The sequence below is a fragment of the Littorina saxatilis genome, linkage group LG1 (genome assembly GCF_037325665.1).
Source record: "Littorina saxatilis isolate snail1 linkage group LG1, US_GU_Lsax_2.0, whole genome shotgun sequence".
Taxonomy (NCBI): Eukaryota; Metazoa; Mollusca; class Gastropoda; order Littorinimorpha; family Littorinidae; genus Littorina; species Littorina saxatilis.
The window spans coordinates 39,515,090-39,542,397 of NC_090245.1; the positions used below are offsets into that span (position 1 = coordinate 39,515,090).

The 27,308-nt window shown below is 41.1% G+C and overlaps 1 protein-coding gene across 3 annotated transcripts; it reads right to left on the bottom strand.

The window, feature by feature from the left end:
* Positions 1–585: 585 nt before the first annotated feature.
* On the bottom strand, positions 586–26,075 carry LOC138969210 (sodium-coupled monocarboxylate transporter 1-like). Of its 3 annotated transcripts, none has more exons than XM_070341970.1 (15): positions 25,914–26,075; positions 14,797–15,149; positions 14,136–14,201; positions 13,842–13,893; positions 12,233–12,276; positions 9,521–9,678; positions 8,750–8,890; positions 7,783–7,912; positions 5,800–5,888; positions 4,887–5,014; positions 4,314–4,471; positions 3,791–4,005; positions 1,758–1,864; positions 1,484–1,563; positions 586–999 (listed from the first exon to the last, which is right to left on the bottom strand). In XM_070341970.1, exons 2-15 carry the CDS (start codon positions 15,142–15,144, stop codon positions 919–921), a joined length of 1,797 nt encoding a protein of 598 aa, XP_070198071.1. In that variant the 5' UTR covers positions 15,145–15,149; positions 25,914–26,075; the 3' UTR covers positions 586–918. The 3 variants fall into 3 exon arrangements, with proteins under 3 accessions (XP_070198071.1, XP_070198055.1, XP_070198063.1); XM_070341954.1 differs by having other exon boundaries at positions 12,209–12,276; XM_070341962.1 differs by lacking the exon at positions 25,914–26,075 and adding an exon at positions 24,765–24,924 and having other exon boundaries at positions 12,209–12,276.
* Positions 26,076–27,308: the final 1,233 nt, after the last annotated feature.

A 27,308-nucleotide genomic window follows, 5' to 3' on the forward strand; every position in this document is an offset into this window, starting at 1 on the left:
CACACACACACACACACACACACACACACACACACACAGACACAAGTCGTATACTATATATATACTAGATGATTACCCGCTTCGCCGGGTACCGGCTTCGCCGGGAAGAAGTAGAGCCGAATACCAGGCTGCGCCTGGGACCCGGCTTTGCCGGGTGTACACCGGCTTCGCCGGCGCGCGCACGAAGGAAAGGAGATAAACGCGTAAAACACTGGAGACCTTCTAAAAATAGTAACGTGCAGTGACCTTCTAAAAATAGTAAACGTAGTAACGGGAATATGGATTGACGCCACACGGAGGAAGGGAGATAATCGCGGCTGAAAACACTGGAGAAGATAAGGAAGAGTTACTAGTAGTGGATCCAGACCAAAATAAATAAAATCGGTTCAGCGCGCACAGCGCTGCGCGCTGAGAGCACGTGTTGAAATATCTCATCGATGAGGTTGTGTCCGGGGTGTAGCTGAATACGGTGTCCAAATTTGAAAAAGATCCACCGAGAACTTTGGCCGTGCATCGCGAACAGACAGACAGACAGACAGACAGACAGACACTAGTCGTATATATATATAGATAGATACGCATCCATGTAGTGTGCTTTTTTTAATGACCAAAATAACGTTACTAAAAATATGAACACACACACTGACACACACACACACACACACACACACACATTCATGCACACAATTCAAGTCTCAGCCGATGTCTTTTTCAAATTTGTCTCAGTCTGTCTTTTGTTTCTCTTCTCCAGACCGCATACTGTATATTATATGGTCTTCTTTTATCTCAGCAAACAGTCTTTTTAACCACTCTGTATACAGTAGAAGACTTACATAGTTTAAAAACAGATATGACAGAAAGCTTCCTTCAAAAATATAGCCTGTATTTCTTCGGTTCTTGAAGCCTACAGATGTGGTTTCACAGTCTTGTTGTTTGCACGTCATCCACTGAAACACCGGTGTTGTCTGTTGCAGTTTCCTTCGGTGTGCTTTCTGATGCCTGTACAACACGAATGGGAGTGAACCAACATGCTTGAAACATAGTTGTACAATAAATGAATGATATTATTATTACGAGGATATGCTTCCAATAACCCCCTCTCTCTCTCTGTCTGTCTATCTCTGTCTGTCTGTCTGTCTGTCTGTCTGTCTGTCTGTCTGTCTGTCTGTCTGTTTGTCTCTCTCTCTCTCTAACCCCACACGCTCATACACGCATAAGCACCTATTCATGGGACAAAGCAAAATATACAATAAAACACAACGCACAGACACAAACACTGACAACCACACACACCACACACACATACATACAAACACAGTGACGCACACATACACACTCACACACACACCGACACACACTCACACACATACACACACACGCACACACACTCACACACACACAGGCACACACACACACACACACACACACACACGTGCACACACGCACACCCTTCCTCCTCCACCCCCCGCAAAACGTTCCGTACCTTCTTTGTTACACGTTGCTTACAGCATCCTAAAACGTCATAGTAAGTTCGATCGTCAAGCACACGACCTTTGTTAAATCCTGAAACATTTGAAAGCATCAAAATCGATGGGTAAACCCTTCAGCAACCCTTCATCAACTATTAACATTTTGATGACTTTAGGCATTAATACACACCATTAAGTAGCAAACGTATGACACAGTGTTACTTTAGATACAAACAACCTGACATAAAATGTGTGATATGACGTAACTTGTTATGACGTCCTTCTTACCAGTTAATGCAGAAACGATGAGGCCAACGAAGACAGCGACGATGACAGAGAGTGTAGCGTAGTGTTGGTAAGACAGGCGATACCAGTGATTCAAACCGCTGCCGTCGCTGAGGAAAAAAAAGGAAAACTCGATCCTCGAAAATGTTCAAAATTTCAAAGGAATAAGAAGGATAGGCTATTAAAAAAAATTAAAAAAATAAAAATGCTAAAATCTATGGAAGGTGGAATAGCCGTTAAGGGAAGGTAGTTGGATGCATCCTGTAAATGTAAGATATCGTAGATGTATATCTTGCTTGCTGATAAAGAATCTCAAACCAGATCTGAGGAGATCAAGCTGACAAGCAGCAATATACATTTGCCATGAAAACAAAAACCATCTATCAATCTGACTAAAAGTGATACAATTAATTGCGTGTTTTGTTTTGTCGCACGTGTGAGCTTGTGACCGACGACAGTTACGGTGCACATGCACTTGTGTACATCCGTTTGAATTTGTGAACTCGGGTACCCCTGTACTATCGGGGATCCACTAAGGTTTCCGAGACTGTGTTTTGTTTTTATTGGAATGGTCTGACGGAAGAGCCGATTCTTAAATTTGCATAGGTAAAACGATTGTTTTTTTGGTATAAGTTTCTGGAGTAAAATTGTGATTAATGTTTTTGTGAACAAGAAACAATTGACAGGTGACTTTGTTCCATCTCTCTTTTTTTCTCCGCCGCGATGTAATTTTGAATAGTTGAAGGTGATGTTAAACACCAAGTAGAGAAAATAAAGGTACTCGACACCCCTCGAGTCGAACGTGTGTTAACCTTGTGACGCAGGCACGCGGGATGTTGGGCCCTGGAGTCTACTGAGACTTTTTTTCTGCTTGGAATTCTGAAGAAAGACAACGTATATTTTTGTGCGTGTGTTTTCTGGACGCCTGGTGTGACATGTTTGGTCACAGGCTGAAATCCTTTGGGATGTGAAGAATTCTTTTGCTGGTAGGTTAATACAATTGTTTTTCTGTAAATGGGTAAGCAGTGAAAAGAAGAGTATGCTGCTTGGGGGAGGATTTATTTGAATGTTTATGAAGACTGTTTTATGAGTTGAATGTTTGAGAAAACTTTTGTTTATTGAATGCTTTAGAAAACCGTTTGAGAGAACGGTATTGTAGGTATGTTATTTGATAGGAATGATGTGTTTTGTTGTTCAAAGAGTTAGTTTGTGGTAGTTGCAATTGTTGAGTTGTTTACGTATGCTTACGGCGTGCATTCTGTGGTTTGCAGGATGGCGGCGTGTGCGACGGGGTCTTTTTAGATGGGGTTTTCGTAGACGGGTTGTTTAGTGGGTTATTTTAGCTAGGTTTTTGTAGATGGGTTTTCTAGCTAGGTTTTCGTAGATGGGGATTTTGTAGATTAGTTCTCGTGGACTGGTTCTCGTAGATTAGTTCTTGTAGACTGGTGTTCGTAGACTGGTTCTCGTAGATTGGTTTTTGTAGATTAGTTTTTGTAGATTGGTTTTCGTAGATTAGTTTTTGTAGACTGGTTCTCGTAGACTGGTTTTTGTGGACTGGGTTCTGTAGACTATAGTTTTTGTTAGAGGGGCTCAGTGAGTTTTTGTAGATTTGGGTTTTTTTAAGAATTGTTTTTAGGTTGTTTTTTTAGATTTCGTTTGTTTTAGATTAGAGTTTCATTGTGTTTTTATATTTAGTCAAGTTTTGATTTTTGGGTTAAGGTGGAGAGTGAGGATGTAGAGTAGAGTTTTAGAGTGTAGTTTGGAGGAAGGATTTAGTGTGTTTTTAAAGTGTAGCTTAGAGGGAGAATTTAGAATATAGTTTTAGAGTGAAGAATTGAGAGCGTTGTTTTTGGAGTTGTTTAGTCCTGTTGTAATACATTGACAGTTTTGTATTTGAAAGTAAACCCCCGTTATCCCACACATTCCCCTTTTCATCTTATGGAATAAAAGAACCTGGTAATATAACTTGTGTCAGTTGCTTTGAGTGTTTGTGCTCGGTGAGAAAGGGTAAAGTAAATTGGCACTCGGTTACACACGTTTCAGGGGCAACTGTAGAAGTATTCATCAGTGGATTTGTAAAGGTCACACCCAGTGTTGATAATGTGGCGTTGACGTCATTAGCAGTGACGTTGCACAGGCGAGTGTTGAGATGCGGAAGTGACGAAGGGGTAGACTTGGCAGGGTTGACAACAGCACCGATTCCAGTCCACAGAGAAACTGCGAGGCTTATTACCAGGCCGAATCCAGCTCCCTGAAAACGAATGTTTTAAAGGACAATTTGCTCTCATGTCTTGTGCTTCAAGTTTATTAAAACTATATGCAGAAAGTTTGAAGCAGGGAGTTAATGCTCTCTCTCTCTCTCTTTCTCTCTCTCTCTCTCTCTCTCTCTCTCTCTCTCTCTCTCCCTCTCTCTCTCTCTCTGTTTCTCTCTCTCTGTTTTCATGTGTGTCGATATGTGCGTGTTTTTGTGTCAAAAGCGCGCGCGCAAATGAGTTTTTTTTTTATTGTTTCTATGCGTTTTGCCAGAACAAACGACTTTTGCGGGGGCCAAAAACTTACCCAGGAGTTGACACAGGGAAAGAAGAGGCCGAGCAGCAAAAGACCCAGCAGAGGTCCTCCCACCATCCCGAAGACACTCAGAGCAATGGTCAGCACTGTCTTCCCCATCACACCTGCCAGGTAGGCCAAGCCTATCGTCGCCAGACCGTACACTATGGCTGAGACCAAAGATCACACTGACATGAAACCTCATTGACTAAATGGCATAACTGTTAAAGAATTACGAACATCAACAACGTTGGGTGAAATAATGACGCAAAATCGTAAACTTACCTATGAGAAAAATAGCTAGATCAACAATTTCATGTTGAAAAAATAAAACCTTCATTTACCCTTCTTGAAGATCTTTTAAGATCCATGCGCTAACGCTGAATCAGTGGGCGCTGTTTTTCTTTTATTTCTTCTCGACACTGATCTGAGGATGTGATATATATGCCTGCTCTTTTCTACCTGTAATTTTTATGTGAGTAATGAAACCAGCTGCTCACTAGTACTCAAGGCTGTATAATGCTCTAAATCCCTCTGTATAGTCAGGTGGCAAACTGTAGGAATGCATTCGAACGAGGGTCTTACCAGAGACGATGGTAACGATAGTTTTGAAACGGTCAGAGTCTTTTCCCTTGGTAAACTTCTTGATACAGGGACCGAGGAAGTCTTCCACCGTCACTGCAGCCAGAGAATTCACTCCTGATGACACAGTGCTGAAAAACACACAATGCACGTGTACCTGTTTAAGCTGCATGTGAATAACAACAACAACAAAAACATGTAGACGGCTAATGTTCCAAAATAAAGACTTAAAAGACAAGAAAGGTGAAGTTTATGGCACGTTTAATCATGAACAAAACTTAACGTTCACAATCAGTTTGACCTACAGTTCGTGTAAGTGGATAAACAGTCAAAAACCGATGGACAATGTTACTACTGTGAAGTCATTTCAAGTCTACCGTGAAGACAGTGGAAGATTTCCTCAGTCCCTGCAGTCTCAACAAAGAAATATAACAGTATAGCGTTTAACCTTTAGTTTTGGCTGTTGTGTAGGCCTACCTTGTTTGTCAACTTCAAAGATCGATAGGAAAGAATGTTTCGTTTTCTCTATGATTAAGCGTTCCAAAAGCTTTACCTTTCTTGTGTTTTGATGTACGGAAATAGAACATTCCGGAAATAAACCTGTCAGCGTTTTTATAGGCCGATAAAGAGGCATAATTTATCTAGTCAAGCCCTACAATGTGTGGATAGCTCAGCATTTACTGCATGCGCAACAAAACATATGGAGTTGTTTTGAAAATTGTATAAAAATGAACATAACAACAGCACTTGTTGAAGGATGAATGATGATACGTTGTAGACGGATGCATGTTTTTGATTAAAAGCCCCACAATGATGTGCTTGGCAAATTTTTAAAAAATAAAAAAATAATAAAAACCACATTACCACAGCACCAGTATCACTGTACACAAGCACACACAAAAATAACGTGACCCACCTGAGAGCAGCGCTGTAAACACAGGCCACAAAGAGGCCCGGTAGACCGGGAAAGTCTCCCAGAGTTTCCATCACAAACAATAACATCAACTGTAATGGGAAAAAACAGAAACCAGATGCGGGATCTTCAAGTTTTTGTATTCACATGCAGCTTTAAACAGTTCCACGTACATTGTGTGTTTTTCAGTACAGTGTCATCAAGATTGAATTCTCTGGCTGCAGCGATGGTGGAAGACTTCCTTGGTCCTCATTTATTTAATCAGAATCAATCTTATCAAAAAATGTGCGTGTGAGTTTGTTTTTAAAGAAAAAATGGCGTGGATGTACAACGGTGAACTCAGACATGAACTTGTGGAGATAGAGGATAATTATTAGTATGCAGGATATTGACCTCCATTTTGATTACCACAATCTTGCCGAATATAATGGCAAAGAAGAAAATCTGGGCAAGCAACACAGTCGGTCAATGCCAGAGGAGACAGAGCTACAAAAGAAGCTATACGGCCCCAGAGAGGACTTGGAGAGGACAGCACGCTTCGCCCTGTAGTCCGGACTGACGATCTAACAGCGAACGACAAGAAGAAGAAGACAGTCGGTCAATTGCAGTTGAACGAGTAAAATACAGTTCTCCGACGAAATCGGGTTTCATCAAAAAGATTTCAGTCGGCCGACAGTGCTTATTCGCACGGGGAGTTGCCCGATTACAGTGCCCAGCACCGCGTTCGAACAACCGCAGTCGGGCGACGCAGCGGTGGTCCGACTGTCAGTGCGACCACCGCGAGCAGGACTCCCAAAACTGCGCGTCCCTGCGTCCTATACATACCAGAGGCCGAAAACACGTACTCAGTAGAAACTCCCGGAGGAGGTCCTGGGACGCACTAAATTTCCCTTATCGTGCGTCCTGGTGAGAATGTTTTCAGACTGTAAAAGTACGAACAGTGTAATAGAAAGTGTGTGAGAGAGTGTGTTTGTGTGTGTTCCATTTAATGGCACAGCTGAGCCTCCCGTAAACTATCACAGATACTGTCAGGCTTTTACACAGTACAAACACCCTTTCATTTAAACACTCACCGCTTGAGAACATCCTAGGTGCCCTCCGTAAAAAGCGCGCAATTTTCCAAGAATTTATTTTTACGCTGTTTATCTTACCCCTGAGCCATCGTGAACCCGTGTGATCCAGTTTCCTTTTTTCACAATGTAGTCGTCAGTTTGTAATTTGAATGCGACTCGCTGTAAGCTTATCTGCAATAGCACGTTATTATGTACCTCTGAAACGTAACAAACGGCTGTGATTCACAAGCACTCTAGCGATGGCTTTTGACTGTTCAGGGTAACTGGCGATAGGCATAAACCGTCGTCTGCTACGAGAACCACGACCTTGCGTGACCCTGCTTCCGGGCTTTTCTTTTTTGAAAATGTCAAAACTTCGAATTGTACTGATCTTGTCTTGATGAAAAAAGAATTCTTTTATGATTTAAGAATGTTTGTGTAACAAGCTGTCAATTTATTATTTAGATTTTAAAAGTTAGGTCTAGCGCCAAAACGCACCACGGTCCGATTTTGTTATCAGACAATCCACAAAATTATTTCTTTGAAAATTGCTCGCTCTTTACGTACGTAGGGCACGTAGGATGTTCCCGTTCGGTGAGCGTTCAAATGGAATGGTGTTTGTACTATAGTACTATGTGTAAAAGCCTGACAGTATCTGTGGTGGTTTACGGGAGGCGTACTGTGCCTTTAACAAGGTACTGTTGGAATACCTTCTTGTAATATTCCGATGCAAAAAAAGACACCTCATAGCACACTATGGTGGATCACAATGTATTTAAAGTACACTGGGGTTTTGGGGCCTGTGGACTTTCGAGACCGCTGAGGGGGTCCATGGACCCTCTAAAAGACAAAAGTGGGGGTCTCGAGTCCATGAAACCTGTCCTTGTTCTCACAATCGTGCCGAAAAAATGGCAATAATGTCATGTCTTCTTACCTGGTCCGCCTTGGAGACAGTGCCCAGTGTCAGGGGGTCACAGCCGTAGAAGAAGGCGTACATGACGAGACCAGACAGCATAGCCAGCACCAGGAAGAACTCGGAGATTGACAGATGGAGGAAGATGGTCCTGAAAACAAGTATCGTCCTTGTGCAGTTTAACATTCGCTTAAGCATAATCTTATATCAATTCGGCGAAGTCGACTTCACATTGCGTTGGCACTGCATTTTCTGTAAAATTAGAAATAAAAGACTTCGCGAAGTCAACTTCGGGCTCAGTTACAGACAGCCGTGACATGAAGGTGGCCGAACATGACATTGAAGTATCTTTTCCATGTTTGAACTTTTGGTGATTGAGATTCTTTACAATCTCTGATTGGGTGTTTTTCGTTTTCTGAATAATCAATGTACTCAATTATACCTAATTATCTGAACTGCAATAAAAGCAATAACGGCTCAAACTTAGCGCGGACTTTGAACGTTCACTTTACAAATTGAAAAACACCGTTTGTGTCAGAACGACACAGCTGGTTTACATCAAACCATCTTTAGTCCGTATCAAAAGTAAAGACTAGAGGGATTTGGGCAGCACGTTTGCCGTATAACGAACGTCAGCGTGAGAATACCAGCAACCATCGTCTTCACAGAACAGGTATGGGTACAAATGTGGAATTTTGGGATATGGCAAGCCGAGTTTGTGAGAGAACAGTTAATCATATGCGTTGAAACTTTAGCTAGCTGAATTCTTCCTTGACAAGAGCTTTGGAATTGCCCCGCCCCCACCGTATGTAGTCCTCCAGTCAGATAAAGCTATGGATATTGTTATTTCCTTTTCCCAGAGAGCTTCCTAAGAGCTCATTCGTTCCCAGAGCATTTACTGATTTTACGTATAGTGCTGCGACTTCAACGAGTATTATCGGGTAATATACACCGAAAGAACAAACATCAGCAAGACACAAACACTCACCATCTGGCAAGCTTAATGTTCCTCATACTGAGGTAGCGTTGCAGCATGGTCTGGTTAGCAGCATACACAGTCAGTGACATCATGCCGCCTCCAATGAACAACGTCCAGAATGTATGACGTACAAAGGGGTCAGGATCCAGACTTCAGACAATGAGAAGATTCAATACATCCATCCACGTAAATGACATTTTGGGCCAGCAACACAATTACGGACCAAGTAAGGAGACATGTCATCACTGGCATACATGGATGTCTTTTCCACAGATGCAGGATGACAGGTGCGATTTAAAGTTCGCCCTGACTTTCTTCATTTAAAGCTATCATATTTTTCGGATATTGTTTATCCTTGAGGATGTTTTGCAATTTCACACGGGAATCTCTCTTGTGCCCAAAAGGTAACAGTTAACAAGTAAGTAAATAATTAATGTTTTCACATCTGATTCCTACGTGTCTTTTCGAACTGTACCTCAAGTGCATGTGACCTTTATAGTTGTCCTTATCTGATAAACGTGATCGTAACAGATCCAGAAGTGTGCGTTTTTAACACTCACTCGAGATTCCAAGTGAATATCACTCCCCCCCCCCCCCCCCTTCCCCCTTTATAATAATTTTCCTTATCTGATAAATATGATGATAATTAACAGATCCAGAAGTGTGCTTCTTTTACACTCACTCAAGATCCCAAGTGAATCGCTCCCCTTTATAATGTTCCATATCTGATAAATGTGATGATAATTAACATATCAAGAAGTGTGCTTTTTTAACACTCACTCGAGATCCCAAGTGAATCGCTCCCCTTGTCTTGCTCTCTCCATGACGACGTCCCAACCCCCAGCCATGTAAGTGCCTCGTATGATCAACGTCACAAAGCCCGCTAGAATCACTGACATTTGGAAGGCGTCAGTCCATACCACTGCCTTGATACCGCCCTGATGACGTCACAAGGTAATGACGTCAATACGATCTGGATTTACTCCCTTCGGTTGTGGCTGCTTGTCTGTGTTTGTCTGTGTTTGCTATCGAATGTCAGGGTCCTGCTTTTGCATAGCTCTTTTTACATTTAGTCAAGTTTTGACTAAATGTTTTAACATAGAGGGGGGAATCGAGACGAGGGTCGTGGTGTATGTGTGTGTGTCTGTCTGTCTGTCTGTCTGTGTGTGTGTGTGTGTAGAGCGATTCAGACTAAACTACTGGGCCGATCTTTATGACATTTGACATGAGAGTTTCTGGGTATGATATCCCCGGACGTTTTTTTTTCATTTTTTCGATAAATACCTTTGATGACGTCATATCCGGCTTTTTGTAAAAGTTGAGGCGGCACTGTCACACCCTCATTTTTCAATCAAATTGATTGAAATTTTGGCCAAGCAATTTTCGACGAAGCCCGGGGTTTGGTTTTGCAGTTCAGCTTGGTGGCTTAAAAACTAATGAGTGAGTTTGGTCATTAAAAATCGGAAACTTGTAATTAAAATTATTTTTTTATTAAACGATCCAAAAACAATTTCATCTTATTCTTCGTCATTTTCTGATTCCAAAAACATATACATATGTTATATTTGGATTAAAAACAAGATCTGAAAATTAAAAATATAAAAATTATGATCAAAATTGAATTTCCGAAATCGTTTTAAAAACTATTTCATCTTATTCCTTGTCGGTTCCTGATTCCAAAAACATATAGATATGATATGTTTGGATTAAAAACACGCTCAGAAAGTTAAAACGAAGAGAGGTACAGTAAAGCGTGCTATGAAGCACAGCGCAATCGCTACCGCGCCAAACAGGCTTGTCACTTTCACTGCCTTTTGCACTAGCGGCGGACTACGTTCAGTTTCATTCTGTGAGTTCCACAGCTTGACTAAATGTAGTAATTTCGCCTTACGCGACTTGTTTTACATTTAGTCAAGTTTTGACTAAATGTTTTAACATAGAGGGGGGGAATCGAGACGAGGGTCGTGGTGTATGTGTGTCTGTCTGTCTGTGTGTGTGTGTAGAGCGATTCAGACTAAACTACTGGACCGATCTTTATGAAATTTGACATGAGAGTTCCTGGGTATGATATCCTCAGACCTTTTTTTCATTTTTTTGATAAATGTCTTTGATGACGTCATATCCGGCTTTTCGTGAAAGTTGAGGCGGCACTGTCACGCTCTCATTTTTCAACCAAATTGGTTGAAATTTTGGTCCAGCAATCTTCGACAAAGGCCGGACTTCGGTATTGCATTTCAGCTTGGTGGCTTAAAAATTAATTAATGACTTTGGTCATTAAAAATCTGAAAATTGTAAAAAAAAGTATTTTTTTTATAAAACGATCTAAATTTACGTTCATCTTATTCTCCGTCATTTTCTGATTCCAAAAACATATAAATATGTTATATTTGGATTAAAAACAAGCTCTGAAAATTAAAAATATAAAAATTATTATCAAAATTAAATTTTCGAAATCAATTAAAAACACTTTCATCTTATTCCTTGTCGGTTCCTGATTCCAAAAACATATAGATATGATATGTTTGGATTGAAAACACGCTCAGAAAGTTAAAACGAAGAGAGGTACAGAAAAGCGTGCTATCCTTCTCAGCGCAACTACTACCCCGCTCTTCTTGTCAATTTCACTGCCTTTGCCATGAGCGGTGGACTGACGATGCTACGAGTATACGGTCTTGCTGCGTTGCATTGCGTTCAGTTTCATTTTGTGAGTTCGACAGCTACTTGACAAAATGTTGTATTTTCGCCTTACGCGACTTGTTCTATCTTTGCTTCTTTCTTTTTTTTCGCTCCGTTTTTCTGTGTTCATTCTTTCTTACGCTAAATGTTTTTATGTTTGTTTTGTTTTGTTTTTATTTAAAATGGCTTTTTGGTTGGAACAAAAATTCTGGCAAATCAAACGTGTTCAACTATTTTCATAAAAATTCAGAATTTCTGTAGTTGATCCAAAATGTGTCGATCTATAACCACATTTTTACCATGCCCACAGATCGCCAAACATGGCTTTGTCTGATCGTCAACTGCCATCGGCACTTCCGAAAAAAGCATCTTTGTTTATCTTATTCCATCATTTCATTATTTATCCATGATGTATGTCACGATGGCACAATTGGACTCCTGTAAATTTGCCAGTTTTAATCATTAGTTTTATGCCGACATGCCGTTGTAGGCCAGGGCCTCTGATGATTGAAATTAGATGGTAATAGCATTGTACTATTTTTAAAGGCAATACAGAAATGACCGAAAGTATAACGTATTAATTTTTGGAAATACACATACACCACAGACGTAGACAAGCAATAGAATGCACACAAAAGCACATTAAAATGCAGGCTCTTCCACACAATCCTAGGTAATTTAACGATACAGATTTATAATCTGTACATACTTAGTGAGACAGACAAACAATGTCATTTGTAATTATATTGAACTGGGTTTAAAATTAAACAAAACGTTCTTGAAGATACTGACAAAAGCAGTGTAAAAAGTGCAGACCAGACCAGTGGCCAGAATGGACACATCCATGGAAAGCTTGGTCGCTGAAAAGAGAACAGCTTATTACCATTGCTAATCAAAAAACAAGTCGCGTAAGGCGAAAATACAACATTTAGTCAAGTAGCTGTCTCACAAAATGAAACTGAACGCAATGCAACGCAGCAAGACCGTATACTCGTAGCATCTAAAGTCCACCGCTCATGGCAAAGGCAGTGAAATTGACAAGAAGAGCGGGATAGTAGTTGCGCTGAGAAGGATAGCACGCTTTTCTGTACCTCTCTTCGTTTTAACTTTCTGAGCGTGTTTTCAATCCAAACATATCATATCTATATGTTTTTGGAATCAGGAACCGACAAGGAATAAGATGAAAGTGTTTTTAAATTGATTTCGAAAATTTAATTTTGATCATAATTTTTATATTTTTAATTTTCAGAGCTTGTTTTTAATCCAAATATAACATATGTATATGTTTTTGGAATCAGAAAATGATGAAAAATAAGATGAACGTAAATTTGGATCGTTTTATAAAAAAAATGGGTTTTTTACAATTTTCAGATTTTTAATGACCAAAGTCATTAATTAATTTTTAAGCCACCAAGCTGAAATGCAATACCGAAGTCCGGGCTTCGTCGAAGATTACTTGACCAAAATTTCAACCAATTTGGTTGAAAAATGAGAGCGTGACAGTGCCGCCTCAACTTTCACGAAAAGCCGGATATGACGTCATCAAAGACATTTATCAAAAAAATGAAAAAAAGGTCTGAGGATATCATACCCAGGAACTTTCATGTCAAATTTCATACAGATCGGTCCGGTAGTTTAGTCTGAATCGCTCTACACACACACAGACAGACAGACAGACACACACACACACACACACACACACACACACACACACACACATACACCACGACCCTCGTCTCGATTCCCCCCTCTATGTTAAAACATTTAGTCAAAACTTGACTAAATGTAACAACAAAAGTTAAGAACGCATGGCATACGCTCGCAGACACAAAACATCATGCGAGACAGCTCTTTCAAGTGTGGAGATAATGTATTTCATTCCAAACAATTGCTGACAGGTTATCAAGCATTTTGTGATGCACATGATCTTGTGATGGGTTCTTTTTAGCCAAAGTTGGAATGAAGTTTAATGACTCAAGACTCAAAATGTTACTGTCCTTATAAAACAAACAAGGAAAATTGCCATGCAGTGTCAGGCGATCACAGACATAAAATACATCACATTTACTAAGAGTTAAAGGATTGCACTAAGAATCCGTATCACATTTACTAAGAATTTAGACTTGCACTAAAACACATCTAAAAATCTTGAAACAGTCTCTCACGACACACACACACACACACACACACACACACACACACACACACACACACACGTGCACATACACACTCTCTCTCTCTCACCATCTTTCTCTATCTTAGTTAACCTTAGAAACAATAAAATAACCTCAGATTAAGGACGTACAAAAACACACTAGCATGATATACAAGTTCATGAATAAATAACACATGAGTGCATTGCAGCGAGGGATCGATATACATGCAAGTGTATACGATAGACACATATTGTGAAATAAAGCCTTACCTTGGCTGAGTGCAAGTGCTGGGGCGTATGTTGCTACTGCCATGTAGAGAACCTGTGCTCAAGAAATCCAAAAGTTAATGTTTTTATGATGGACAAACACCTCGTGAAACAAAGTTACCCAAATAAACTGTACAACATACGTTCTTTGTTTAGTTTTTTTAATGTAAATGAAATGGACTGTTCTAGGTTATTAGCGTCAGTGAGACTGAATTCTTTTTTCGTAGTTATAATTAAGAGAATATTTCAATTCAACAACAAAAACAAACAAAAAACAATAACTATTCATTTGCTCACCATTTCCAAAGTAAAAGTCAGCGACCCCAGAACACGAATAGTCCTGTTAAAACGATATTCCAAATACTGCAAAACAAAACATAAGTGCGTAAGATGTTTATCCCGAAAACACATCACTTATCAACATATTTCTAATTTAGATTTTGTTGTATGCCTGCGCCTGGAACGCGATACATACGACGCTTCAAGAAACAAAGAAAAAAATACGTTCATAACGAAACACATGAGACTGTGGGTGGAAAGTAAACAAAACTCAATAAACCTGCACTGAAAACAAACACATTGTAATGAAAACAAAAAACATACCAACCTAATAAAGCTATTAAACGAATGAACAACAATCAAAGCAAATTGGCAAATGGAGACGGTCAGAATCTGTATTCTTACTAAGGTTATCAGTATGTATGGAACTTGTTTATTTGTATTTTTGTTTGTTTTTTTATTCTGAAAAGACACGAACGAGCGAACAGACACACACCTTTAGGCAGTATCAATGTTCACCATGCAGTCTGTATGGAATTTACTCAGTTCTGGAATAAAAACATCTTCCGAAAATCAACAAATCAATTAAACAAAACAACTTCTCTTTTTAAGAAATAACTTGTGAGTAATCATTGCAACACTTCAGATTCGATAAATGCTTAAAAAACAGCTATCTTACCTTGTATCCACTTGTGAGCTTTAGCTTGTAAATAACAGGCATGACCAAAAGACAAGTGATAATCTGTGCAGGAATGTATCCCAGTCCAATCAGCCAGTACTCTGCGCTGTTCACATACGCCTCCGCCGGAATGCCCAAAACAAAGATGGCAGACATGAAGCTCGCAGCCAACGAGAGAGCCACCGGGATCAAGGGCAACTTCCTGTTTCCGGTGAGAAGCTGTTCGGCTGAGGCTTTTCTGTGTTTGATTGCAGCTGTGATTCCGATGGCGGCTGAGATAGCCAGAACGGAACCGAACACCAGATAGTCTGCCCAGTGGAATCCCCTTGCTGTAGTCCGTGCGGCCATGGTTGCTTGAACACACACAAAAAGGAAAGAGAATTAAACTAAAGCAAAACAATGTGAGCAAACTTTGTTTATATAACAACTAGATGAATACCCGCTTCGCCGGGTACCCGGCTTTGCCGGGAAAAAGTAGAGCCGAATACCCGGCTTCGCCGGCGCACCGTACGCGATTGACGCCACACGAAGGAAGGGAGATAAACGCGCAAAACACTGGAGAAGATAAGGAAGAGTTACTGGGAATGGATGTACAGAAAAACCATATAAACCAAAATCGGTTCAGCGCTGCGCGCTGAGAGCACGTGTTGAAAATTTTCATCGAGCAGATTGTGTCCGGGGTCTACCTGAATATGCCCACCAAATTTGAAGCAGATCCATCGAGAACTTTGGCCGTGCATGGGGAACACACAGACAGACAGACAGACAGACAGACACAAGCCGTATAATAGATATATAAGATACACTGTTCAACTTCTGGTGAGTTGATGTTCTTGATCTTCGTGCTCAAACAGCAAAGCAGAGCGCAGGGGGAGACACATTGTGCGACAGAATGAAAGACAGATTAGTATATATTCCTTTTCTTGCCAAAAACTGATGAGGTGCACCTCGCTGTTTGGGGTGTGTGTCCCGGTCTTTTCAAACTTTTTCCTCAAGGTGAATGTTTGAATTTTGGACACACTGATGATTTTCTGCAGTGCAGTTATACACTTTGTCGCAAGATTCTTTCGTCTTCCAAATTTGGGTAAGTAACGAAAGCCTATGCGCATGCATGAATGCTTCACGGGCAGGGATGGCACGAAAATTAAGATTTACTTACTCACGTGTTTTTTCTCTCCTAAAAGTGACCTGTGCATGATTTATGAATACTAATTGACGGGATGTTGTTGCTGTTGTTGTTGTTGTTGTTGTTGTTGTTGTTGTTTTTTACATTTAGTCAAGTTATGACTAAATGTTTTAACATAGAGGGGGGAATCGAGACGAGGGTCGTGGTGTATGTGTGTGTGTGTGTGTGTGTGTGTGTGCGTGCGTGCGTGTAGAGCGATTCAGACCAAACTACTGGACCGATCTTTATGAAATTTGACATGAGAGTTCCTGGGTATGATATCCCCATACATTTTTTTCATTTTTTTGATAAATGTCTTTGATGACGTCATATCCGGCTTTTCGTGAAAGTTGAGGCGGCACTGTCACGCCCTCATTTTTTAACCAAATTGGTTGAAATTTTGGTCAAGTAATGTTCGACAAAGCCCGGACTTCGGTATTGCATTTCAGCTTGGTGGCTTAAAATTTAATTAATGACTTTGGTCATTAAAAATCTGAAAATTGTAAAAAAAAACCCATTTTTTATAAAACTATCCAAATTTACATTCATCTTATTCTCCATCATTTGCTGATTCCAAAAACATATACATATGTTATATTTGGATTATAAACAAGCTCTGAAAATTAAATATATAAAAATTATTATCAAAATTAAATTTTCGAAATCAATTTAAAAACACTTTCATCTTATTCCTTGTCGGTTCCTGATTCCAAAAACATATAGATATGATATGTTTGGATTGAAAACACGCTCAGAAAGTTAAAACAAAGAGAGGTACAGAAAAGCGGGCTATCCTTCTCAGCGCAACTACTACCCCGCTCTTCTTGTCAATTTCACTGCCTTTGCCATGAGCGGTGGACTTTAGATGCTACGAGTATACGGTCTTGCTGCGTTGCATTGCGTTCAGTTTCATTCTGTGAGTTCGACAGCTACTTGACTAAATGTTGTATTTTCGCCTTACGCGACTTGTTTGTTTTGTTTTTGTTGTTGTTGGAGAAAAGCATTTAGTTTTGGGGAACCGATCATCTTCAAGAACAATTAAGATAGAACTTTGAAGTAGTCTGGGGACTCGTGGCAGGATACTGCATATCATTGAACAAAGCACCAAAATTGGCATACATATACCTTTTTACATTCTCTATCGAATAAGAGGATGACACAACTGATCGGAAAAGGTCATGACCTTCAAACCTATACTATTCATAAAAAGAAACGCATCAATTCTAAAAGTCTATATACTGCCAGTTTCTGTCAGAATCAGGTTTGCAAAATAAGAAAAAGAAAGCCCTTTAGTATTCCTAATGGCATGAGAGGATGACAATTTGATTAAATCATCACGATTATACTCGTCATAAAAAATAAAGCATCATTTCCTAAAATCGCACACAAAATTAGCAAGTTAGTAAAAGTGCAAAACAGAGCAAGAACACATCCTTTTTAGTATCCCCTGCGACAATTAAACATACAAAAGCACGCAGTCTCAAGTTCACAGTGAAAGAAATACATCTTTCACCAAATTGTAAACTTGGTTTCGGGGCGCGTGTTGTTCGTTTTACTCGCGAAAAGAGAAACGATGCCTACGCGACATCTTCTCAAACTTTCGCAAAACAGCAATGTTTGATGGATCCATATCTGCTTATCAGAGTAAACAATGTATCCATTGGAAAGGTAACAAGGTCACTAAATCGCTTGACACGCATTTTGAGTGATCATGAGCTTGATATCACTTACCTCACTTTCCCGCAAACAACAATACAGAACTTCCGTCTATCTCGATGTTTATGAGGCCTGGATGTCACTTCTGTAGCATGAGCCGCCACAGGAGCACATGACTTCCTTCTGCCTTGTTCTGAGGTATAAAAGAAGGCCAGTATATATATGGCCAGCGGCTATGTCAACCATGCCAATGACAGATATTCGGCTCTCCTGCCAGGAAGCCAAACTGCTGGAAGCCAAACTACTACTAGCCAAGCTAAAAAGAGAGGAAAGAGAGCAGACTCTGTCACAAACATGTGAAGAGAGAGGATGGATACACCTCCCCTACAATAGGAAAGGGCACCACCTCCCACTCCCCCCGAGACCCATGAGCCTGTTGCGTCGCTTGCGCACGGTCAGCAGCCGCATCTACTGGGACAAGGCAGTCTGTCAGTGTGGCAAGACTGGACACCTCACACACGTGTTTGAAGGTTGTGACACTCTCCAGGAAGAGATGGCTAGTCTCATCCGCTACAGAAGGGAGAATGCCCTCAGTCCGGGAGACTTTCTCCGCCCACACCCATCACTCGGAGAGATACCGATGATGGTCTTGGTCACCAATCTGTTCACCTCAACTGTTGCGAGCTGGTTCTAGTGTGCTTGCAGCAGATCCAGCACAGCACAGATCCACTTCTGGAATCTTAAGCTAAATGTGTCTCAAGACACACATTTTGTAGTCCTGGCATCCTGAAAGGCAGAGGCCCCAACCTACAGGTTTGCTTCCATACCAAAAACGCCTCCTGAGACACGGGAACGTGGGAGCAGAGGCAACAGCTCCGCTTGAACCTCAGAAACCAAATGTGCCTCCATACACACAGATCCCTTAGACGGCCGAGGCTGTGGCCTCTAAGGTTCTCTTGTACCAAACCGCCTCCTGACTCTGCATCAGATTGCTTGCGTTGGCATCTGCTTACATAGACCCACATTAAGTCACCACCGAGTGGTAGACACAGACGACATTTGGTAGCACTGACTGCCAGCTCCACGGTAATGCGTACCCCTAGCGCGGCTCTGGTTGGGTGGGAATGTTCTGAGCAAAACACTATGTGTTACTCCATACCCCCCGCCCTCCATGGAACTTCTTGACCCCAACATATTGGGTGGGGAGTTTGCCCAGTCGGTAGAGGCGCTGGCTTTAAAACCGGTTGTTACTATCAGCGTGGGTTCAACCCCCAAGTTCGGCGCGAGATGTGTGTCCCAGAGTCAACTTTGCGCAGACTCTCCTCGGTGTCCGAACACCCCCCGTGTGCACGCATGCGCACGATAAAGACCCTAGGGTCACAGCGAAAGCCTCAGGCCTTGGAAACACGAATACATGCATGCAAAAATATGAAGCCCGGGTGTCCGTTCGGCCAACAGCCAATAAAGTAACCATTTCAGCACTGACCCAAGACGACCCAACCCGGTCCCTAGCTCATTTCAGGTCTCCTCTAGCAGCCGGCAGCCAGCGGTCTACACCCCTCACCCCCCTGCATTTTTATTTTTTATTTTCATACAAAGCCGGATTTTTTCCTTGTAACATGCCCCTAATGGCTTTGCCGTGAGGGCGTAAAACTTACATTTTCTTTTTCTGGACAGTGGTGTGTCCCTCGACGTTGAGTGAAATTACCTTGAAGATGTGGGTCGTTTACTTCTCTTGTCTCCTTTCCTTGTGTTGAACATCAGAACTTCGGAAACTGACGACACTGACTTCTGCTTGTTGCTGATCTCCGTCAAAGTCGAACCAGACACGTTTCCATGCATTATCATACCTGTGAGTGCACGCAGACTTTCGGGAACAACGTCTGCTGAGGCCTTAACAGTACCGTCAAAACAATAGTCTTTGGAAAGGATATCTTTACGGACAATCTGTGCGGCACGTGCAAGATGAAATGCGTCATCATCTAATGTTCTTGCAAAATTCAGCAAACTGCTGACGTCTGTATCGAAAATAAGGACAGTTTCTTTCCCTTGCCTTTGAGCTTGCAGATTTGGCACCATATGAAGAAGTCTTTCTTTGAGTCTTGTTGTATGAACCTTTTTGTTATATGAACAGTGCAGCTCACGAAACTGGCTGTCATACACTTTGCACAGTTCAGACATTTTGAACAGTGACATGGACTTGCTTTCTCTCTCTTCTTCAATGAAAGAAAGGAGTTGACTTAACACTGTTAACTCATTTTGTTCGTGTGCGTCATTAATTCCCCGTTCTTCTAAGGCTTTTTTAGATTTATTGTACAAAGTCAACTTGCAAGATGAATGATATTTGGCGTCCAAGGCATGCATATCCCCCTCTGATAATTTTCCCAAGAGTGATCGGTCCTGCACAATCTCTGCATATTCACGAATTGTTTGGTCGATGGTAAATGTACATGCGTTCACAAGTTTTTCAGAAGTACCATCTTTTCCGCATCACGGTCACACACAGGTCCTATCGTCCTCCTTGTTTTGACGGGGCTGTGCAGTTCTTTCTGGTCATTATCTTCTTCTTTCCAGTATCTCTTCTCAGCACGAGCAACTTTCTGGTTATCAAATTTGTTCCTGCAGGTTCTGTGCCATACAGCTTTTTTCTCTTCAAAGGTTGTCTTCATATCATTACATTGTTCAAGGAGATCCTTGTTCAAAACAAACACAGACGAATCCCCAAGGGCTTCAAGTTTCAAAATATTGTCGACGACACGACCGTACCCAGTCTGCACGCCAGCTTTGGCAAATGTTGATTGTGTCGGATTTACTCATTTTTCTTCTGTTTCTGTTTGGCATATCGCACATAAAGACCAGTCGACCAGGGCACGGGCCTCCAACATTGATGGGTGTGAATTACCTTCATGAACCGCTTCTTCTGAAGACTCCTCTTGTGTTGGCAGTGGTCTGGGATCCAAGCTTTTTTCCTGGACAGATTCCGGGAGATTGTGAGGGTCCAGGGAAGTCTCTGCATCCAGGATGAGATAACCTAATGAAAACAAACAAGGGCAATAAATCAACTGCAAAACAATTTTGTTTGTGACTTAATCAAACACACACACACACACACACACACAAACACACACACACACACAAACACACACAAACACACACACACACAAACACACACACACACACACACACCTAATACACAAGCGAGCAGGCATATCCCCCCCCCCCCCCTCACCCTTTCGCCTCATACCTTCGCGAACCGTGTCTTCAGAAGACGTTCCTTGTTTTGGCAGTGGTCTTGAATCCATGCTTTCTCTTGACTGATGCAAGGGTCAGGAAACGTCTCTGTATCCAGAGTGATAAAACCGAATCAAATACAGACAAACAAGGAAATAAATCACATGAAAGACAATGCTGTATGCGACTTAACTACCCCCCCCCCCCCCCACACACACACATAAAAACACACACATGCACACATACATTCTCTCTCTCTCTCTCTCTCTCTCTCTCTCTCTCTCTCTCTCTCTCTCTCTCTCTCTCTCTCTCTCTCTCTCTCTCTCTCTCCACACCCACACAGGCACGCATACGGCACACACACATACGCACACACTAACACACACACCCACACAGACACGCACGCACACACACACACACACACACACACACACACACACACACACACGTACCAACACGCATGGCTAGAATATTAGGTTACATTAGATAATTATGTGACATGATCGTCTACGGCTCTGTGCAGCGAATGAGAGAACCCAGTAGTGACCGCACGCAAAACGCACGTGGATTGAATGAAGCATGCACTTCAAATGTCTGTGTTTTCTTATGTCGTACCGATTTCTGTACATGCAATAACATCATCAAGATTCAAGAGTTAATTACCAATTACCTACATATCGAAGATGTACAAAATTCAATTTGATTTCTGACTGTCAGGGCCACCTAAAAACGAAAGCAAGGTAAACACGAACAGATCTAAACAGCAAGGCGTTTCCAAGATTTTGTGTCAACAAATAGTGTTGAAACAGTGTTACGGACAATAGCCGCTGCTTTCACAGGAACTCTTATTTTCCCAGGACGATCGTAGACTGGAACCATCTACAGGACGATCAAGTTCTGGCAGGATCTATGGAGATCTTTAAATCTGATCTCCACCCAGTTTAGGACTTATTTATATGCGCACCTCCCTTCCGTCGATCAAATGACAGAAGTGGTTTTTCATTTTCAACGTATTGACACAGATACAGATCTGGCATTCATTGCAATCACTTTCGCGCCCCCCTCACCCCCTCCCGTCTACCCTCCCCCCCCCCCCCCCCCCCCCATTAAAAACATGTATACATGTAACTGAAAGCATCTTACCGTTTACTCGAAGGTCGTGGGTGCAAAATATATAGCAGGCGCCTTCATTCTGCAAACTCAAACGCCATGCTGTTGTTCTTTAAAGCAGACGACAAGTATTCCGCGCAAAGCGATACGTCTAAAATCTGATTGGCTAATATTCCCAAGGTCGCGGATAACTCGTGTTGGAGTTATCTCCCGCACTGCGTTGTTTACCTTCGAAACGATTTTTATTTAATTAATTTTTTCACCCTTTCATACTTGCTGGATGACTTGTGTCATCCTCTTAATCGATTCTTTGTACTTTTATGTGCAATTGCTGAGAAAACTACAATTTGTTCAATGATTTGCAGTATTGTGGTGTATTCTTGCCACGAGTCCCCAGACTAAAGTACGGTTCGCCAGCTTTTTGTAATAAGCTTGCGTTTACTTCCTATTTGAAGCTAAAAGCACAGCTGCTGTAAACGGTACTTTTGATTAGAACAGTTTTGGTTTTAATTGTATTTCTGTATAGACTTGACCTGTTGTTTTTGAGCCTATTGACTTTTTCTAGTTTTGTTTGCTGTTGTTTATTGAGTAGGGAAAAGGCTCCTAATATGGACCGGCTCCTGATATGGACCACCTCCTGTTCTGACAAACTAACGGCGCTAGAGCGCTCAAAACTATTTTATTCGCTTTAGTCACCCTCTCTGGATAAGTTGCACATGTCAAAACAGTTGCAGGAACACAAACCTCAAAACCGTTAGGCCTTTTCGCCTTTTTTCACTTTTGGCAGCGTTCACTCTAAATTTGCCGCCTAAAACAGACTCGTTTATGTTCACAGCCAACAGAAAAGGGCTATATAATGACAGCTAAGACCGTATTTGTTACATTTTAGCAGTGTTCACCCCGAGTTTCTACTGCAAACAAAAAATAATAGCAAAACCTCAAAGTATGTGTGAGTCCCCTGATATGGACCACCTTCAACAAATCGAAGAAAATAAAAGCTAAAGGCAATTTTAATTAATTCAGTCAGAAGCTTGCTGAAAATGACCTATAACTAGCCCTCGAGATTTGAAAAAAATATAACAAATAGTCTTTTTTTGTGGAAGTTGATAATTTCACTTATTTTCACTCTGTTTTTGACAAGCTTCTTCAGTTTCCCGGTGTGCTTCAAATATTGCTCTCATCAACCCAAAACAGATAAATCTTAAGCATATTTGAATTAGTCTGACTTGCACACTAAGTTGTATCATGTTATTTTGAAGTATAGGGGGCTTTTTACACTGATTCGTGAAGGCCGCTTCACTGGTCCATATTGGGCGCCCAGGCTCCTAATATGGACCATTTGTGATTTTTTTCTGTATTTTATTTTTGCTGAAAGTCTATCAAAGCTTATTCACTCTAATTGGGTCTAACGGTTAACCTAAGAGAGAAGGACTACCATTACCAAACACACAATGAAACTTCTTCGCAAGAAAACAAGCTAGTTATCAGCATAAAACAAGTCGCGTAAGGCGAAAATACAACATTTAGTCAAGCTGTCGAACTCACAGAATGAAACTGAACGCAATGCAATTTTTCAGCAAGACCGTATACTCGTAGCATCGTCAGTCCACCGCTCGTGGCAAAGGCAGTGAAATTGACAAGAAGAGCGGGGTAGTAGTTGCGCTGAGAAGGATAGCACGTTTTTCTGTACCTCTCTTCGTTTTAACTTTCTGAGCGTGTTTTTAATCCAAATATATCATATCTATATGTTTTTTGAATCAGGAACCGACAAGGAATAAGATGAAAGTGTTTTTAAATTGATTTTGAAAATTTAATTTTGATCATAATTATTATATTTTTAATTTTCAGAGCTTGTTTTTAATCCAAATATAACATATTTATATGTTTTTGGAATCAGAAAATGATGAAGAATAAGATGAACGTAAATTTGGATCGTTTTATAAAAAAAAATTTTTTTAACAATTTTTAGATTTTTAATGACCAAAGTCATTAATTAAGTTTTAAGCCACCAAGTTGAAATGCAATACCGAAGTCCGGCCTTCGTCGAAGATTGCTTGGCCAAAATTTCAATCAATTTGATTGAAAAATGAGGGTGTGACAGTGCCGCCTCAACTTTTACAAAAAGCCGGATATGACGTCATCAAAGGTATTTGTCGAAAAAAACACCCGTCCGGGGATATCATTGCCAGGAACTCTCATGTAAAATTTCATAAAGATCGGTCCAGTAGTTTGGTCTGAATCGCTCTACACACACACACACGCACAGACAGACACACACACACACACACACACACACACACACACACACACACACACACACACACACACACACACATGCACACACACACACACATACACCACGACCCTCGTCTCGATTCCCCCTCGATGTTAAAACATTTAGTCAAAACTTGACTAAATGTAAAAAGGGGTCCATATTAGGAGCCCTTCCCCTACTGTGTATCGTATATGTAAGGGGTGTATGCGTGTAAGTATGCTGCCTACATCCCATGGCTGTTATGCTAAATGACGGAATAAATACTTGTTCTTCTTCTTCTCTTGTTTTTCCTTTTAAGAATCGTTTTATGACCATGCGTTGGACAGACGGTATCTTTTAAGAATACCTTCCTTATTGTGTGAAACATAATGTTAAGTTTAAAATCACTAAATTTTCATTCTTCTTTTTATATATATATACGTATACAGTATAAACTATTTCACAAGAACTCGCAACGCAAAACACATAACAGCTTGGTTCCTTCTTGCGAGCTAGGCAGAGTTTTACAGAAACAATATTAAATATGCCTACCTATGAAAGCGATAGACCCTCAGCTACGATTGCTGTTCCCTGTGGGGTTTTCACCCACGTGACCGAATTGTCGAATTGTTCACTCATCCATTTAAATTTCACGCTGCCACTAACTGTAGGTAACATCTGATTTAACGAGCAAGTTAGACCTTAGCTTGAATCTTCACGATTACGTGTATGTTGACGTCGAAGATGTCCTTGAACTTTCTTTTACTTTTTTAGTTTACCAAACCGGATCAGTTTACAAAATGGGACACTCGCTGCGCTGTTTACGATATGACAGGATGGAATGTGTACGCTGTTTAAAAGGCACATTCCATACCGTGAGAACGTTGCAGTTTGGCTTACTATTATCAGATCTGGCCAGGCTGATAAGACTATCCCTCCACGTAGACACATACATATTAAAACAATAAACAGCCTTGGATCTTTCTGTGCAGAGTAGGACTTTTTTTTAAAATTATTAATCAATTTCTTCAAGGACACAAGAAGCAATCTGTGAAAATTAATTCATACAAATATGATCATTATTTACATGAAGCAATCAGGTCATTGATTTTCGGTATCCGTCCAAGTGGAGGGATGTCCTTATCCCACGTAAACACATGGCCAGATCTGAGATGGCAAGGACTCAGTGTGCCTTTCAGCTTTCTGTCGTGCCACTGTCACTCTGAAGGTAAATGTCAAGGTCCATTTATAAGCGTGTGTGTTCCTATGCGGCTCTTTGTGCGAATATACATGTATACGATTATACAAACTGCAGTAAAAGGGAAACTGCCTTCGTAGTGTCAGTAAAGTGCTAGGACAAACTTGCTTTTGAAATGTCACTGTGATGGTGAAAAAAAGATTTTGGTGATTTGATTATAACGTCACACAAGCAGAAAGGAAACAAGCAAACAACATAACACTACCACCACCACCCACACCACCACCACCACCACCAAAAACAACAACAACAACAACAACAAACAACAACAACAACAACAACAACAACAACAACAACAACAACATGCAAGATAAATAGGGTTCTAGATCGATGAGCTTGCAGTGACATTACAAAAACTCAGCGACATTCACAACACTGAATCCCAAAGATAAAAAAAAATAATAAAAAACTCCATAACAATAATGCTTACACTAAATGCTCACCTTCTTCGACACAGAGAGTGGGAGTTAAAACCAGCCTGACACGTCCTTGGCTTGGGTGGCTTTGAGTTGAATAACAAGCCACAGTGGTCGTTTTGTGGCGCAGTTAGACACATTCGAATGACGCCGTAGACCAAAACTCAAGTTGATGTGCAGTTGACCCGTAACTTCACCTGTTCATAAGAGTAGTGAAACAATCCACACGGTTTGTGTGACTTCTGTTTTTGTTTAATAAATCTCGCCTTTCTATGGTGACCACCTGTCTATAACGACTACTTTTGGCCGGTGTAACACGAGAAAATTACTCCCACGAGATTTTTACTCCGGAGTAAACATTTCGTGCGAAAAAGTTACTCCCTTTACGAAAAAAGCACTCCCCCATTGCACGAGAAAATTACTCCCCAAGACAGGTGAGTTCCGAGTAAAAATGTCGTACAAAAATGTTACTCCCCTGACTGATTAACGAATAAATTACTTCACCCCAACACGAGCAATTTAACTTCCCATGCCAGGTGTACGAAATTTTTACTCCCTTGTCCCCTGTTAGTCTTGGTGGTGGAAGGGGTGGAAGGAGGGTAGCGCGACATTCGTGTGCGCGAGATCGCTTATTGGCATTATCCCTTCGCCCGCATCCCATTTTTGCGTACGAGATTTTTACTGGAAGTAAAAAAAATGGGGAGTAAAAATTTCGTGGGGGAAGTAATTTTTTCGTGCCTTGGGGAGTTTTTTTCTCGTACGAAAAGTGTACTCGGAGTAAGAATTTCGTACGAAATATTTACTCCGGAGTAAATTTTTCGTGGAGTAAAAATTTCGTGTTACACCGGTCCCTTGAATGGTTGTTACAGGCAGGTTGGACTGTTTTGCGGATTACTTGTTCTGCCAATGGTATGGTTTGCTTGCAGTAAGTTCAGCGATGACGCTTTGCGATGTACGCACAGGGTCAACAGGTAGCCTACTTCCTCGATCGTTCTGCATTTTATCTCAAATGAATGCATTTGGGAAATAACTGTGGCATGTGTTGATGTGGATCTTTGATAACTGTAACGTTGACTTTGTCACTTAATAACTTTCTCCCATTGTTGCTTCCTTCCCTCCGCGTCTTGTCACGCGCACAGTTTGTAGGAGATTCGGGTGTTGACAGGGAGCCCGTGCAAGGAGCGAAGTAGGGGGTGATGTGGTCTCGCTTCGTCTTCCTCAACGCCAGCCTGTCAGCTTTTAGGGAAGAGTGGGATATTTTATTAAATAATTTGGTTAATTAACACGAGTGCCGGCCCGTCACAAATTAATTCATTAAGAATTAAACGTTTCAATAACCAACCATTCTTGTCTTTTTATTCCGAATTTTGGAACGTGAGCAATCTATGTGGTTTTTGGATTCCTTCTCGCTTGGTAACGTTT

Bases quoted from the DNA above. Each gene is read 5' to 3' on its own strand.
- LOC138969210 (XM_070341954.1), bottom strand. From the start codon at position 15,144: ATGGCCGCACGGACTACAGCAAGGGGATTCCACTGGGCAGACTATCTG. The intron at 14,202-14,796 runs GTAAGATAGCTG...TTTGTTTTGCAG, and splicing joins AGCTCACAAGTGGATACAAG to TATTTGGAATATCGTTTTAA. The intron at 1,865-3,790 runs GTGTGTAACCGA...TTTTTTCCTCAG, and splicing joins TCTACAGTTGCCCCTGAAAC to CGACGGCAGCGGTTTGAATC.